We start from the raw sequence: 17,587 nt of genomic DNA, 5'->3' as shown, positions 1-17,587 counted from the left end.
TCCATAATTCACAGTATATCATGCAAGAAGAGAGCAAGCTGAGTACCACACAAGCAATGATTTCTAAAACCATACTGATTCATGGATATAAACTTCTCTGTCTCAAGAAAGTTTATTATATTAGAATTAAGAATATGTTTATGGATTCTACAGCTAACAGAAGTTAGGGATAGTGGTCCGTAATTTTGCGGGTCTGTTCTTTTGCCCTTCTATTATACATGAGTCAACTGTGCTTTTTTTCAGTTGCTTGGGACTTTGCTCAGGTTGAGAGACTCACAACAAATGCAAGGTAGGTAAGGGGCCATTGCCATAGAGCACACTTTAAAAAACCTAATTGGGATTCCATGCGAACCAGGTGACTTATTTGTTTTCAACTCTTGCTGTTGACTCCCTATGCAGGTATGCTTATTACTATGTCATCCATACAGGAGTCTGTTTGATGGTTAAACAACAGTATGTTTGTACTATTCTCCTGTGTGAATGATTGCTTTTATGATAAATTTAAAACTTAGGCTTTCGTTTTGCCATCTTCAACTGCCACAACACACTGGTAAACAAGTGACTGGATGGAAGCCTAAGACCCACTTAGCGATATTGCATAGGACCAGAATCTTCTCGGCTTCTCTACCAGACCTTTTGCTAAGGTATAAAAGTGGTAGTAGTTGTATGCTTCACACACAGGCCTCTTCTGAAGACGCGTGACTCTCTACTAACCATTGCCTATCATCATTTAGGTGTTCCCTTTTGAAACGAGAGTGCAACAGCCTCTGCTTCCTCAGCATTTTTGAATTTTGTAAAATCATGGTGAATCCTTTCCATGGTTAATCCACTTACTAAGCACAAATTTTCCAGACAATGATTAACAATCTGTTTAAACCTTGCCCATAACTCCTTTACATCCATCTTACTGAAACTAAGTGATGTCAGTTAACCGTGTAAATTAGACGCTAACAACTGCTTATCTGCTCTTTCTAAAAAAAAACACCTCCTACCCTTCTTAGTTTATTTATTAACTTTTGTAACAATAATTGCTACAATAACCTCAAGATCGCTAATCCCCATTTCTGTACTGACATTGTAGATAAGGTCTGCTTTATGTGTAGCTACAAAGTTTAAGATATTTCCATTGTGTGCGGACTGATTGGCTAGCTGCTAAAGACAGTTTCCAGAAAACGTGTTCAAAGGTACTTTGCACGATTGTATCTGTACCAAGCACAATGAATCCATAGACATTCCAGCCTATATTGGGTGGGTTAGAGTTGCCTCCAACTAGTACTGCATGATGGACTCACTTCCAACTAGTATTGCATGATCTAGGCACTTACGCGATACCGACCATAGACTCTCTTTGAATGACTCAAATTGTTGCAGTGGACTTGGGTGGCTGTAAAAAATCCAACAATTAACTTGGTTTCACCTACACCTGTTACACACAAACAGATAACTTCACTGTTTCACTCAACTTTGACCTCAGCAGAGACAAGGATTTTGCCAGCTGCAGTGAACACACACCCTCCTATGGCCTCTAATCTGTCTTTCCAATATACGTTCCATTACCCACTAAATATCTCAGAGCTTCCCACTTCAGGTTTCAGTCAGCTCTTGGCCCTAAGAGTAATATGAGTGTGAGAAATTTCTTGGAGGGCAGTAAATTCAGGAACTTTGTTATGAATACTTTGACAATTTACTGACAAAATTTTGACATTCAAAGTGTTTTTACTCTGAACACGGTCTGACTTACCTTGCTGTGTATGTCTGACTTACCTTGCAGCATATTGACTGCTGAATGCTCACCAGAGTACCACAAGTTACCGCATAGCTTAAGAAACCCTCATGTGTACTCCACAGGTACTCTGCTATCGAAGAAGCTGCTTCCGTTGTGCAGTGCACCCCTGATCTATTGATAGGTGTCCTACAAACCCTAACTGATAATGCTGATCTAGAAATCATAGCCAAGACTGTCACAGAGTCAACAAAGCCTTCGGTTGAGACCCTCCACATGACGCCAAAGCAAAAGGACCACGATCAGCTCAGGGAACAATGCCGCAAAAGGACCATGATCAACTCGAGGAACAATGCTGCAAAATGGTTATAATGTGTGAGCTCAACTCTCATATACAGAGGAAGTCCATGCTGTGACCACTATATCAGGATGGGTATACAAACAGGGATACTGTTCCTTCTTCAGGCAACTCCACATTGCTGTACTTCAGCAGGCTATTAACTCGCTCTATGTGGCAAGGAATCTGCAAGGTTTCTTTGAAGACCAACATATACCACCGATTCCCAGACCTGAATGATTATCTGAAGTTTCACCTGTTGGACATGTAAGGCACTTGGTTGGTCAGTTCATCAGAGGCTTACAGCAACTACTCTTGACACTTTGTGGACTCGCAAACAAACTGCATGACAGGAGCACATTTAGGCCCTCTCTGATTCATAGAAACTTCAGAGATTCTGATTGCAGTATATGGGGCCTCAGATCATTCTGAAATATTATGCTAGAGTACTATATTTTTCACTGAAATTTACTATATTAACACATATAGGTTAACAAAAGGACATTAACTGTAAACAAAGTTTGCACAGATACCTGTTAATTACAGCTGAGTGTACTACACAATAGCAAAAGGTTGTATACTCATAGATCAATATTGTTTGGATGCATTTTCCACACATATACCTTTAAAGTATTCACTGTGTAAATTAGCTGGAAAAAGAGAGAGAGAGAGACAGAGAGAGAGAGGGTGGGGGGCAAAGAAAACGAGACAGTTTATAGTAAGATAACATAGTTTTTCTCAACATCAATGCCTGAACTGTGTCAAAATATCTTAGGGGTTCAATATCAGACTGAGTTGTCTGCTGTCTGCTTATATGACTGAATGATAAGGCACACTCACTAGGGCACAACACTCGTGAGGAGCATGGTTCAAATCCCCATTTGGCAAAGTTTTTCTGTTGATCTTTCCCTACAGTCAGTCAGCAGCTGCGTGACAAGACAGAGCAGCAACAGGGAAGCAACCGATTTTGTGACATTTTACAAGTTCCCAACAAGGAGAAAATTATATGATTTCATATGTGCACTCTGGTAGTTTAAGTTTTTGAATTTCTGTGGGTTAATTTAAAATAACAGACACAATTTTCATGCTTTTGTTTGTGTCAGAAAGTAACAAATTTTGTGACATTTTACAAGTTCCTAACCACGAGCGAATTACTCAATCATCACCTGTGTGCATTGGTAGTGTAGCTTTTGAATCTCTGCGTGTTAATCTACTTTACTAGGTACAGTTCTTGGATTTTCCTTAGTGTCAACAGTAGAGATTCTTAGCATGTGTTGATGGTCATTTGTTAGTGTAGCGTAGTATTCCACCATCTTTAGTACGGATAGGGACTGCAATTGCTGTGAGTTGAGTTGGTGACATTCTAGATACTATCTGTGGCTGACACTGTCCCTCAGCCAAATGCAGTCACTTGTCCTGTTTCAAAGAAAACCATGCAGTCTGCAAGATCTGGGCAGTCACAGAGGTTGGGATTACTGGTAGCTCCAATGTTAGGCACGTTATGAAGTCCCTTAATGACATGGTTGCCAGAAGGGGAAGAAAGCCAATGGCCACTCCGTGCGCATACCATGTGGAGCCATTCCAGATGTGGAATGAGTCCCGCCAGATGTCACGAGGAGCACAGAGCACAGGTTGCAGCCAACTACCAGTGGTGGCTAATGTAAAGTACCAATGATGTGTGTTGCTTTTGACCATAAGAGATTCTCTCTGGTTTCAAGTGAGTATCAGAAAAGGTGAGGGCTGCCAGTCTTGCTTGTGCAATGAAAGCAGAGCTCACCATTTGCAGCACAGTCGACAGGACTGATTGCAGACATCTGGCACAAAGCTGAGTGGAGGGTCTGAATCACAGGCTCAGACAGTTTTGCGACGGTATAGGCTGACGATTTCTCGACTTGTGCTGTAAGGTGGTTGGGTATCAGGTTCCCTAAATAGGTGAGGAGTTCATTAAACACAGGAGGTAGTTACATGGGTAACTGGGAACTGTGTTTTTTGGACTGGACTGTTTTTTAGGTTAGAGGACCTTGGGGAAACACAGAAATGGCCTCAGTCTGAAAGGATTTAAGTCGAACACAGGAAGAATGTAGATCTCGGAACCATTGGTATAACAGTTGTAAACTGTCATAGATGTGTTGGGAAAGTATCAAAGCTCCAAGCACTAACAGAAAGCATTGATGCCCAAATTGTTATGGGCACTGAAAGCTGGAGAGAAGTTCAGCTGAAATTTTTGAGAAGGACCTAATAGTGTTCAGAAAGGATAGGATAAATACAGTTGGTGTTGCTGTGTTTGTTGCTGTTAGAAGTAGTTTAGCTTGTAGCGAAATTGATGTAGATAATTCCAGTGGGTTAGTGTGGGTAGAGGTCATTCTTGGCAACCAAAATAAAATAATAATTTGATCCTTGTACTGACATCCCAACTCATATGATGCAATTGCTGACAGGTTCAAAGAAAACTTGAGTCTAATTTCAAGCATGTACCTGTTTATACAATAACTGTTGGTGGTGACTTCAACTGACCCTCAATATGCTGATGAAAATTTATGTTTAAGTCCAGAGGTACGCATAAAACATGACCCCAAATTGTGCTAAATGCATTCTCTGAAAATTATTTCGAACAATTACTTCATGAGCTCACCTGAATAGTAAATGGCTGTGAAAACACACTTGACCTCTTGGCAACAAATAATCCTGAGCTGATCAAAACAGATACAAGCATTAGTGGACACAGCATTGTCACAGCAAGACAGAAAACCACAGCTTCCAACTCCACTAAAAGTAAACAAAAAATACATATATTCATAAAAAGCAGATAAAAATTCACTTGATGCCTCCCTGAGAGACAATCTCCACTCCTTTGAAACTAACAACGTAAGTGTAAACCAGATGCAGCTTCGGTTCAAAGAAATAGGATTGACAGCAGTTGAGGGATTTATACCAAATAAATTAAGAAACAACAGAGCTGACCCCCCAAGGTATACAAAACAGGTCAGAACACTATTGTCGAAACAACGAAAAAAGCTTGGCAAATTTAAATGAATGCAAAACCCCAAGTAGCTTGAAATTTAGTGCAGACTTCAATGTGAGATGCTTATAACAGTTTCCACAACAAAACTTTGTCTTGAAACATGGCAGAAATCTTCAAGAGATTCTGGACATATGTATAGTATACTAGAGGCAAGATGCAATCAATGCATTCTCTGCAAGATAGCAATGGAAATATTATCAATGACAGTGCTGCTAAAGCAGAATTACTAAACACAGGCTTCCCAAATTCCTTACTCGTGTTGGCAGCTGTTTTTGATTCAAATTCTGGAATATTTTCTTCATCTTCTTTGATGAAGAAAATATTCCAGAATTTGAATCAAAAACAGCTGCCAACACAAGTAACTTGTAAGTAGGTAGCCTCGAAGTACTGAAGCAACTTGAATCATTTAACGAAAGCAAGTCTTCCAGTCCATATTGTACATCAATTAGATTCCTTTCAGAGTATGCTGATGCAATAGCTCCATACTTAAAATTGTATACAACCGCTCACTTGAAGAAAGATCCATACCCAAAAACTGGAAAATACAGAGGTCACACCAATATTCAAGAAAGGCAATAGGAGTAATCCACTAAATTACAGGCCGATATAATTAATGTCTATATTCAGCAGTGTTTTGGAACATACATTGTGTTTGAACAATATGAATTACCTTGAAGATAATGAGCTACTCACACGTAATCAACACGGATTTAGAAAACATTGTTCTTGTGAAACAAAACTAGGTCTTGACTCACAGAAGTGCTGAGTGCTATCAACAAAGGATTTTAAATTGATTCCATATTTCTAGATTTCCAGAAGGCTTTTGATACCTTACCTCACATGCAGCTTGTAATCAAAATGTGTGCTTATGGAATAATGTACCCAGTTATGTGACTGGATTCGTGATTTCCTGTCAGAGAGGTCACATTTGTAGTAATTGATGGAAAGACAGAGTGGAACAGAAATGGTTTGCTGTGTTCCCCAAGGTAGTGTTATAGGCCGTCTGTTGTTCCTTATCTATGTATAAATGAATTAGGAGACAATCTGAGCAGCTGTCTTATGTTGTCTCCACATGATGCTGTCATTTATCGTCTAGTAAAGTAATCAGAAGAACAAAATCAATTGAAAATGATTTAGGTAAGATACTTGAATGATGCAAAAATTGGTAATTGACACTAAATAATGAAAAGTGTGACATCATCCACATGAGTGGTAAAAGTAATCTGTTAAACTACAGTACATGATAAATCAATCAAATCTAAATTCTGTAAAGTCAACTAAATACCCAGGAATTACAATTACAAACGTCTTGAACTGGAAATGACACATAGAAAATATTGTGGTTGGTTGGTTGATTTGGGGGGAGGGGACCAAACACCGCGGCCATCGGTCCCATTGGGTTACGGAAGAATGGGGAAGGAAGGCGGCCGTGCCCTTTCAGAGGAACCATCCTGGCATTTGCCTGAAGTGATTTAGGGAAATCACATAAAACCTAAATCAGGATGGCCAGATGCGAGTCTGAACTGTCGTTCTCCCGAATGCGAGGCAGTGTGCTAAAAATTTTGTGGTCAGGGTGAACCAAGGACTGCATTTTATTGTCAGAACACTTAGACGCATCAGATCTACTAAAGAGACTGCCTACACTATGCTTGTCCGTCCTCTTTTTGAGTACTGCTGTATGGAATCCTTACCATACAGGATTAGCAGAGTACATTGAGAAAATTCAAAGAAAGGCAGCATGTTTTGTGTTATCGAGAAGTAGCGGAGTGTGTGTCATGGACATGATACAGGATTTGGGATGGACGTCATTGAAACACACAAAATTTCAATCACTGACTCTCTCTTCTGCATGCGAAAATATTTTGTTGATGCCAACCTTCGTATGGCAACAATCATCAACATAAAATAAGTGAAATCGGAGTTTGCGCAAAAAGATATAGGTGTCCCCCCCCCTGCACACTGTTCGAAAGTGGAATAACAGAGAATTATTGTGAAAGTGGTTCGATGAAGCCTTTGCCAGGCACCTAAGTGTGATCTGCTGGGTAGCAATGTAGATGTAGAAATCACTTCAGGGAAATGTCAAGCTGACTCAGTTGAGGAATCCACCTGTTATTCCTTCCTGCACTGTCCAACATCTGAGATAATTCTCAGCCCATAATGATCTCAACATTGACAAGATTTTAATCCCTAAGCTGCTGTGTGCTTCACACTGGTTAGCACAGCATGGATATAGATGTAGAAGAGTTCTTTCTGCACCAATGTGGGTAACATTTGAGCTGCTAAATGGATCCCATGCTTTCACCCAAGTAACTGTTTGGTATTGTGACAAATGTTATCGACTTCTGACAAAACTAGGTATCAATGATGTTCAATTATATGGGAAAGATTGTGCCCCACAACCATGACGTAATCCTAGACAGAAAGAAAGCAAGCATTGGTCATAATGTCATCTGTCTTTTTTATTGTATTGTACCTCTAGATTTCAACTGATATGCAGCTATCATCAGTGCATTTTAAGTAGTCATGTAGATTGAACGTAGTTATAATGACACACTTTCCAATCTAACTCAGGCATATACAAACATAAGTCCTTTCCTGTGCATGCCTGAGTTACAAAGGAATGTGTATCATTACAATTGAGGCATTCTCTGGAACAACAATTTAATTGCAATATATGGAAATCGAGATACAGAGCATCAAATATTTGATGTCATGTTTTCATTCATTTCACTCCCTCATATATGGATGAAATTTCAATCAAATAGAAATGATGTATTGTTGTTTCAGAATAAATGATGCGATAATGTACTTCATACAACTTACATATTGATCTGAACTGATAATACAGTACCACACTCAAGCTGTTCTTCCATAGATCACTGTCTAATACGAACAAGAGGACATTTTCCATATTTGACTATTAAACAGTCGTTAAATCTGAAAGTAGTGTAATCAGACCTTAACGAACATAATATATTTTTATTTGACAAACATAATTAGCTTTCAAAGCAACAGTAGACTGTAAAAGTGTTCCTGAAGGCATTATATATAGCAACAAACATAAAATATAATAATCCTCCTTAAAACCCTAGTATTAACATAACCATCCACAAAGTGAAAGACATGCATATATTCAATGCATACATATATAGAACACAACACCTTCTTCAACAATGATCTGCAACAGTCTATCCATGGTTACTAGTGATCATTTGTTTGTTTTGCATCCTGAGCAATCATTGTCTGTTGCAGGTGCATTACCTATTGACAATATTCTTCAGAATTTCTGCATTGTTGTCTCAAAGGAACTTGAGAAGTGTTAAGATATCTTTCTTCTTTGCATCTGTAATACCAGGACGATACATCTTTACCACTGCTATGTCCATCTTCCATATTGGCAATGTACATCCTTGTTTCTTTATTTGGTAAGGACCGAATGTTCCTGCATATGTGAATGAGATGGAAAATGCATTTCCACTGTAAAACAAAATGACATATTTCTGAATTCCAAATAGTGTCTTTTTTGTGCCATTTAATGGTGACAAAGCTGATTCCCAGTCCTCAGTAATGTCCACTCCTTTCACCACCTCTAAGGGTACTGGACGTTTTCTGCACCTCTGAAACATATTGGCACATATTCTCAATGTTTTCAATATTCCTTAGCATTTTTCCATATAGGCCGAAGTTAATGGTCGCATTGACTGTCTGAGTGTCTCCAAACTGGAAATACGTGTTGTTTGCTTATATTGTTTGATTCTGAAAGCCAAGTACAACATTGTACCACCATCATATTTTTATTCTACCCTCCACACGAATCCAATAGAAGTACAGTATTACTATGGTGTGGCTCCTGGAGTTTCCTACTTATGAAGTCATATAAAAAGGAACAAACAGAACTTGAATCTTTTCTAGCTGAAACTTCAGGAAACCAATAAAATGTACTTGATTGGTCATTGTAACAGTGAACATTAATTACACAGAGCCACAGTAGCCTCTTATATAATTGTGCAGTAATGCTCAGTTTAGGCAGAGGGAGGTTCTGTGCGTAATCAAATTCAAACACTAAGTCAAGTTTGCCTGACCTCAAATACTTGTCCCTGAGTTTATTGTACTCAACAACCTTTAGTATGTGTTCTTCATATTCATCTTTATGAAGATCATTTGGATTGACAATATAACTTCACACTCCTGGTAGAAATCACATATATCAGTTCTTGGTTTTCGAAATGAATACAAACTATTTTCCCTAAAGAACTGATAAGTTGTATGCTTCATCCGGAGTACCATATTCGTTTCATGGTGAAAATGATCTTTGAATGATGTGAATAATTTTGCAACATTGAGGTCAGGATTGTCAAAATATTTCCTTTCGGACTTGCCTTAACAATAATGCGATGGTTTGGAAGGAAACTGGTCTCAGTGAGAGTGAATCATGTCCCAAACTTCTGTACCAATTTTATGCGGTCTGTTGCTGTGTTTCTCACTTTTGCCTTCTACTGTAAGAGCAACAGCACTGAATGCCTTTAGAACTGTTTTCAAACTTGCAAGATACTTTGGAATAGGGATTCACAGACTACTGTCTCGTTATTGTTGCATCTTAGATTATAGTTCTTGTCACCTAAGGCCCAAATTCGTTCATGGATCTGTCCCTGATCTGCTGGGCATACTTTTACATAGCATTCCTTTGGGTAACATATCTTAGTGACTGCAAATTTCTTAGAGCAGACCATTTTCAGTGAAATATAGCACTGCCCTGAATTCTCTTCTTCTTTGCGACCTCTTTCTTCCACTTTCTTTTCTGAATTTTATGTTTCCTTCCAATTAGGTGGTTCTCATAATCACACTCTGTTCTGCATATACTATCCACAATCACTTGCCATACTTTGTTTACAGTCACTATTTACTTCCTATGTGATGTTGGCAAACATAAATTCCATGACACAGATATCCCACCTCTGACAAATACGTCTCAGCACAGTGCACACGCAACACTAGTACGAGCAGTGAGGAAGTTGTCTACTTGCTGCAGCGGTTGGTGGAACGACTTGGAGTGGCATGGCCATCAAATGTTTCTAAAGAGTGCTGCGTCTGTTAGAGAGTAATAATAATTTATGAGCACAAAGACTGGTTTGTACAGATGCAGTTACTGCAGGAACAGAAAATTTGACTTAATGGACATTAAGTTGTTTTTCCAGGGAACGCCTCAATTATGTTCAGTCTACATGGATACTTATAACATACTGATGATAGATGCACATTCAGCTGAAATCTGGATTGTCACTGCAATAAAAAAAGACACGAGATTATGATAGATGCAAATGTTCTTTCTACCATGAACTATCAATAAATTTACATGGCCAAACTTTCACGATAGTTAATATACCTCTTCCATGAAATGGATTCATTAAGGATTTGTAAATGACCTGGTACAAGCAAACAAATCTGATGTTTATTCAGATGAATGATAAATTATTTATTATTTCTGGTTAAGAGGTAAATAATAATAACAATAATAATAATAATAATAAATGGGGAATGGGACCATGTGATTGTGATGCTCAATGCATGCATAAAATCATTAACTTGGCCCTTAATTAATTCAATTTTGAAGGAAAAGTCTAGAAAAAATGCTGATAAGCTGTTGCTTGTTCTTACAGTTAAAAATGAAGTCTGTGAGGGATATGATAAGGAATACAATATAATAATTGTTGTTGTTGTTTCAGTCATCACACGTAAAGGCTGAAATGACAACATTTCTAAATTCCTGTGATAGCTATTCTATTTCATTTCAGCATAACTACTGCAGCCAACATTATCAATGATCTGTCTTGAATACTCATAGCTACAGTTGCACCAGTAATGCTTTTCTGCAACCATCCCTTGTACTGTAGTTTTTAAAATTTTACATTTTAACACATGCTCAATGGTTCCATTTCCTTGATTGACAAAATTCTTTATTAAGATTTGTTTCTCCTTGGCCCGTAGCAATAAATCTTCACTCCTTACTTGCTCATTCCATCTTATCTTCAAGAGCCTCCAGTACCATGACGTCCTGAGGACTTCTAATCATTTCATTACTGTGTTACCGACTGGAAATATGAGGCATGTCTGAAAAGTAGGTACTGTTTTGGTAAAAACTCATAACAACATTTTTAAAGCATTTTTGCAAGAAATAGCATTTCTTAAACTATTTTTTCTACATTATTCAGACATCTGTCATACAAGGAAACCACTTTTCTGTGCCCTCTTCATAGAAAGATACCACCAGTGAAGACAGCCACTGCTGAACACCGTTTTTTTTTGTGTCAATTTGTGCTTGGTGCGTCCCTTCCCAGAGGTGAAACCATCAATGCAGTATGATGCTCTGAAATACTGAGAAAACGTCAGCACGCAATTTAAAACACAAGGCGTAGAATGCTCAGTCAAGGTACTATGTTGCTTTATGAGAGCACACATCCCCATTCTGCTGGTGGCTCTAGAAACTTTATTCAGCAATTCGGTTGGGAGAAGTTTTATCACCCGCTGTACAGCCGCAATCTCGCACCTTCTGACTCACTCATTCTTGAACATCGAGCACTATTTTGGAGGAAGGCGCTTTGACAGCAATGACAATGCAAAAAACGGTGTTCAGCAGAGACTGTCTTAAGAGGTGGCATCTTTCTATGAAGAAGGCATAGAATAGTTGCTTTCTCCATATGACAGAAGTCTCAACAGTGGTGGCAGCTATGTAGAAAAATAGTTTAAGAAATGCTCTCTTCTGTAAAAATAAATTTTAGTTCATAAAAAAATTTTAAGAGTTTTTTTTTTCCAAAACTGTACTTATTTTCCAGGCATGCTTCATGTATTAGATCTAAGGGCAACAAATTGTGGATATCCACATCAAAACTAGTATCAGTGACCACGACACAGTTGTGGCAACAATGATTACTGAAGTACAAAGGGCAATTAAAAAATGTAGGAAGATATATATGTCCAGTAAACTACATAAAAAGGCAGTAGTGTCATGCCTCAATGAGGAACTCGCAGCTTTTAGGTCAGGAGCTTGTAGAGGAGCCATGTCTCAAGTTTAAAAGAATAACTGACCGTGCACTGAATAAATATGTACCCAGGAGAACAGTTCATAATGAAGGGACCCTCCATGGCACAAAGTCACTGTATAGAAAGTTCTAAGGAAACAGACTGCTGCATAACAGATGTAAGACAAAGCTTAAGGCTATAGATAAAGAGATGCTCAATGAAACACAGTTGGCCTGTCAAGTGAGCAATGCATTCGAGTCTACACTGCTGGAGATGGTGATCACGTAAGCAAGTGTGTGTGTGTGTGTGTGTGTGTGTGTGTGTGTGTGTGTGTGTGTGTGTGTGTGTGTGTAAAGAATGCACATTCAAAACTTGAACTGTCATGTTCCAGTACTTTTTTATGTGCCTTCTGCCGCACAAGTCAATTTAATATTAAGCAACTTATGAGAATGTGTGCATCTAAAACAATCTTAGCAACAACTAATACAGCTGAAAATAAGATGAACAAAATATATTTTTTCTCAGTGGGGAGAAAAACCACAGTACCAAATTTTGCTTTTATTGTAATGCAAATTTATTTTGCAGCACACATGAAAGATAAGGAAGTGTGCAAGTTGTCAGAGCCAATGGCTGCTTCTCCTGGAGGAAGGACTGAAGGGACAGGAAAGAGGATGAAAGAAAAGGACTAATGATAGTTAAGAAATGGGATGAGTTATGGAACACTTGTCCAGAACCCTGGTCAGGCGAGACTTACCGGATGGGGTGATAAGGGCAGACTGCTTGTTGGGACCCGTATGGGATAAGATTTTAATATCTGGGTACTTAAAGGTGGAAAATAGGGTAATAGGTAAGACTTAAGTATCGGAGGGGGAAGGGAGAGGTGAGAGGGGGGGGGGGGGGAGACATTGTGAAAGAGTGCAAAAAAGTAACAGGATTATATATGATTGACAGTTACGGGGGTGGGGAAAAGTGATTAGTTGGAAAATAAGCAATAAAAAAAAAATTTAAAAGGGAGTGAAGGAGAGGAATAGGTACTGAAGGAAACAATGAGACTACAGAAATCAAATAAACTTAGTCAGATGGGTGACAGGAACCAAGTACATATTGTAAAGCCAGTTCCTATCTGCGAAGTTTTGAGAAACTGTTGTCAGCAATGAGAATCCAGATGGCACCTGGAATGAAACAGACTCTGAGGTCACAATTGTCATGTTGTACAGTGTGCTCTGCAACAGGATATTGTGTATTGCCTGTATACATCCTCTGCCTATGCCCATCCATCCTTATTGATAACCTGGCAGTAGTGACACCAGTATAGAAGGCAGAAAGTTTTTCCATACCATCTGGTACACAATGTGTGTCGTTTCCTAGCATGCTCTCCATTTGATAGTTTTTGTTTTGCCGGTTATATGGGTGAAGTAGCTGGTGGTAGGATGGTATATCAGACAAGTTTTATAGTCAGTCGAGTCACAGGGGTAGGAGCCATATGGCAGGGAAATGGATGCAAAAGGAGTGTAAAGTCTGATCAGGATATTACAGATTTGGGAGTGGGGCATTGCAAAGCTATTCCAGGTGGCTAGGTGAGTGGCCAAAATATCAAACAGAATGGACCTCATTTCAAGGCATGATTTTAAGAAGTCATAGCACTGTTGACACAGCTGATTAATACATTCCAGGTAGGGATAGTACTCAGTAACAACACATGTACCCCCCCCCCCCCTTTTTTCCCCCTTGAGGGAAGAGCAGTACAATTATTGGATGCGATGGCCCAGGAAAACTACTTCTGGAGATATTCACAACGCTTCTATTCAGTTACTTGTGGTAGTCATAGCACTGGAGTAAATAATTCAATTCTAGATGTTAACAGGACCTGAAATGAAGTTCTCAAACTATTCATTAGTGTATTTTTATAAATATCATTTTCAAATTTTCAAACATACCTAAGAACGGCATCAAGCAAAGCTACATCTTCAAGTTGTCCAATTAAAAGAGACCACTGACATATGTCTCGTGACACATTTTCCCATTCACTTGCAGAGCTCCGCATTTCATCATCTGGTGTCAGTGACATTTCTTCAGACACACTATTACTTGCAACAGCAGCATCTTTTGCAGAGTTCTTGTTCTTCAGCAGTCAACAGAAGATGAAAACAAATAATTTCTAAAAACTATAAGACATATAATACTAACGTAAAAGCTACAAAAGACTAGTGTTTTATTTTTAATGAAAATTGTTGGTAACAAACAATAATCCTTTATGGATGTTAATAATTTTACTCATGCTGCAGAATAAAAAGTCCTGTGGATTTTTGCACTCTCAAAACTAAATAATCAAATGTTGAAAATTGCTGTTAAATTGTATCTCATCTGAAAACTACACTTCTTGAGTTATTAAAATCTAACTTAAAATTTAAAGAGGATTTTTGTGTAAATATTTTAACAATGTTGCCTGACAAACCTAAATCATTTGTGAGTGTCAAGAGTACTTTCAAACATAGTTTCAATAAAATAACTTTGTAATTGACACAATTCAGTGGTGGAGGGGTCTGGCTGACCATGTGCTGACATCCGCTATTGAGCCAGTTCTGAAAATACCTAAAGAAAAGACAAAACAGTGAGCTGCGCCCAACTGGCAGCTCACCATACAATTCGATTTGTTGAAATGTTAATCACAAGGTTATTTTAATTGGACTAAAACATTTATGAAGCAGAAAATATTATTTATTGCCTGATGAAAGAGATCTTAACCTAATTTCAAACTCTTCTGCAGTGTTCACGTCTACTAGTCAGAACAACATCTGTAAATATTTACAGAAATATAATAAAGCAAAGCCAACTAGCAATAGGTGACTAATATACTAGAATCAAGGTTTAGTCTCGATAACATTAATTTTGTAGCAGTGACCCTGCAACACGGGGAACATCTGCCACTGTGGAACAGACATCCAATCTCAGTTATTACGTCTCTAACTTCTCTGTCGGCAAAAACACGTTGCAGTAAAAGCCTGTTAATCGCATATCCGACAGTCTGGCACACTCAGTAAATGGGCATCGCTTTATACATACTGAATACTTCAGACACGTTCGCTACAACATGGTTACGCAGCAGTGGTCAACAATTTCGAATGGTGTAGTGCCCACAACTGCATCAGTCATGTGTCAGACAGCGTCTGTTAAGTACCAATTGTCTACAGCAATGAAAATGAGGTGTTTTAAAGTGTTATCATGATTAGAGCTGTTCTATATCACAAACACAGTAGTGCTGCATATTGTTGTGGGAATGTTTTTTGAACTGAATACTCTCAAAACAAACCTGAAGTGAAATTTCAACATGTTACACTTATGATACAACAGAAGCTGGTCATTAATTGAAATGAGAAAGAAGAGGATAGAAATAAGATAACAACATTAAGTTGGCTCTTCAACACACTATGATATGAAAAAGAAAATAAAGGTCAAACATCAAACGTTTTCCTCACAGACTGTTGCAATAAAAAAAAACAGAATCACGAAAACCTTTGGAGAAGTCCAAACTAGATCAGTTGGGTGAAATTTTGTACAAGTGGTTCTGGATCAAAATGTCTGAAGGAAAACCTGTAACTGAACCTATGGCTATGGAAAAAGGTAAACATTCAGTTTCTGGGGTTATCAGAAACTGATTGTGTATTTTCTTACAGTTGGCTGTACTGATTCAAATCTTGTCATGGCATTTGGAAACTTGAAATAGGTGGGGAGCTACGACTGGCAGATCAAAAGGCAGCAGAAGACTACAAAGAAACCTTTTGCTTGGTTAAACACCATAACTTAACTGCTAGTCATGTCTACAATGCCAATGACACAAACCTACTTTGGCACTGCTTGCCTAGTTCCCCATTGGCAGGTAAAGATGACAAGTGCAAAGGGGGGAGATCAGTTGACACTGTATTGTGTTCAAATGCTTCAGGTGATCACATGTTGACTCCATATGTTATTGGCAGGTACAAAAAGCCAAAAGCTTTTAAATGCGCTTTAAATTTTCTTGTAATTTGTGCAGCTAATTTCAATGCAGGGATGATTTCAGAATTGTCTAAGGACTCGTTTCTCCATAATTTTGTACCTTCTGTGAGATCCTGTTTAAAAAACTTGGTTTGCCTGAACAAAGCAGGGTTATACAGTTGATAGATAACTGTACATTCCACTTTCCAGTGCCTGAATTGATCTTAGTGAATATATTAAAAAAAAAAAAAAAGACAGCATATTTGCAACAGCTTTGGTGTGGAATAAAGTTAAGCCTGCCACTCTTTGGTGGGCTTGGCGGAAACTGGCCAAAAGCCTATGAAGAAGAAACAGACTCCACTGTTCCAACCAAAAATGATGCTGTTGTTAAACTGTTAGATGTTGCTCAAAACAAAATACGAATTTCACCGTGAGATGAAGTTTTGGACTGGACAGATATGATAATAAAGAACACCTAGCCGAAGAAACATCAGTCAAACTGATAATACAAATTGTAATAGGGCAACAACAAGACCTTCAACCACCAGATATCGAATCTAATGAAAAAGGGGCTAATGAAAAAAAAAAAAAACTCACCACCTCCACCTACCCGGAATGAAGCAGTTGCTACTACTGATACAGTTATATGATCTGCTGAAAGCAGCAAATTGTCCAATGCTGAAGAACTTGTAAATTCGTGTACTACATGTAACAAGTTTTTGAAGGGAAAAAGGACATCAGGTCTTATTAAAATGAATACAATATGGAAATACTGTATGTACTATAATATACATAAACTGTTGTGCACTACAAATAACATACATGGGGCTGTAGTATAATATTGTACTGCCCTGAACTTAATATAAAATCTTAAAATTAAGCAACAGGGTGCAATTAAGTTTCTACATTTGTTCTCTAAAATGTTGTTTTATATAGTATTGTACATTTTCATCAATTTAATAGAAGCAGAGAGAACATATGATAAACAATCAAAGGCCGCTTGACCAATGCTTATCTTGTGTCCCACACACTGCAAACTCCAGGTAGGAATATCAACAATGCAGGAAAAGACTGATTGCTACTTACCATAAAGAAGACACATTAAGTTGCGACAGGCACAATTAAAAGAGAGACATGCGCTGCCTGGCAGTGTGTGCACGGACTAGAATGCCAACAAGCACAGCATCAGCAATCTGTGGGGCTAGGAGGTGGGGAAAATTGGAAAAAGGAGAGGAGTGGGCAAAGATGGTTTCGATGTGTTGGCAGAGGGTGGCAAATGACCAGGGCAGGAGATAAGAACGGGGAAGAGATGACAGGACAGATGGGGTGGAAGCTGTTGGGTAGAAGGTGTGGGGACATTATGTAACTGTAGGTTGAGGCCTGGATAGTTACGAAAGTGAAGAATCTGCTGTAAGGATAACTCCCATCCGTGCAGTTCAGAGAAGCTAGTGGTGGAGTGAAGGATCCAGATGGCTCAGGTAGCGAAGCAGGCACAGAAATCAAGTGTGTTATGTTC

At 38.5% G+C, this 17,587-nt stretch overlaps 1 protein-coding gene across 1 annotated transcript in view; it reads right to left on the bottom strand.

The window, feature by feature from the left end:
• The window catches only part of LOC126416266 (rab3 GTPase-activating protein non-catalytic subunit), a 173,441-nt gene that overhangs the window by 57,670 nt on the left and 98,184 nt on the right, over positions 1-17,587 (bottom strand). The window contains exon 16 of the mRNA XM_050083899.1: positions 14,037-14,221. Coding sequence (XP_049939856.1) covers positions 14,037-14,221 — 185 coding nt within the window. The remainder of the gene's footprint in view (positions 1-14,036; positions 14,222-17,587) is intronic.

The sequence above is a fragment of the Schistocerca serialis genome, chromosome 8 (genome assembly GCF_023864345.2).
Source record: "Schistocerca serialis cubense isolate TAMUIC-IGC-003099 chromosome 8, iqSchSeri2.2, whole genome shotgun sequence".
In the NCBI taxonomy this organism is placed as follows: Eukaryota; Metazoa; Arthropoda; class Insecta; order Orthoptera; family Acrididae; genus Schistocerca; species Schistocerca serialis.
Note: the sequence above shows the minus strand (reverse complement) of the source record. Positions and strands in the feature narration are given on the sequence as shown.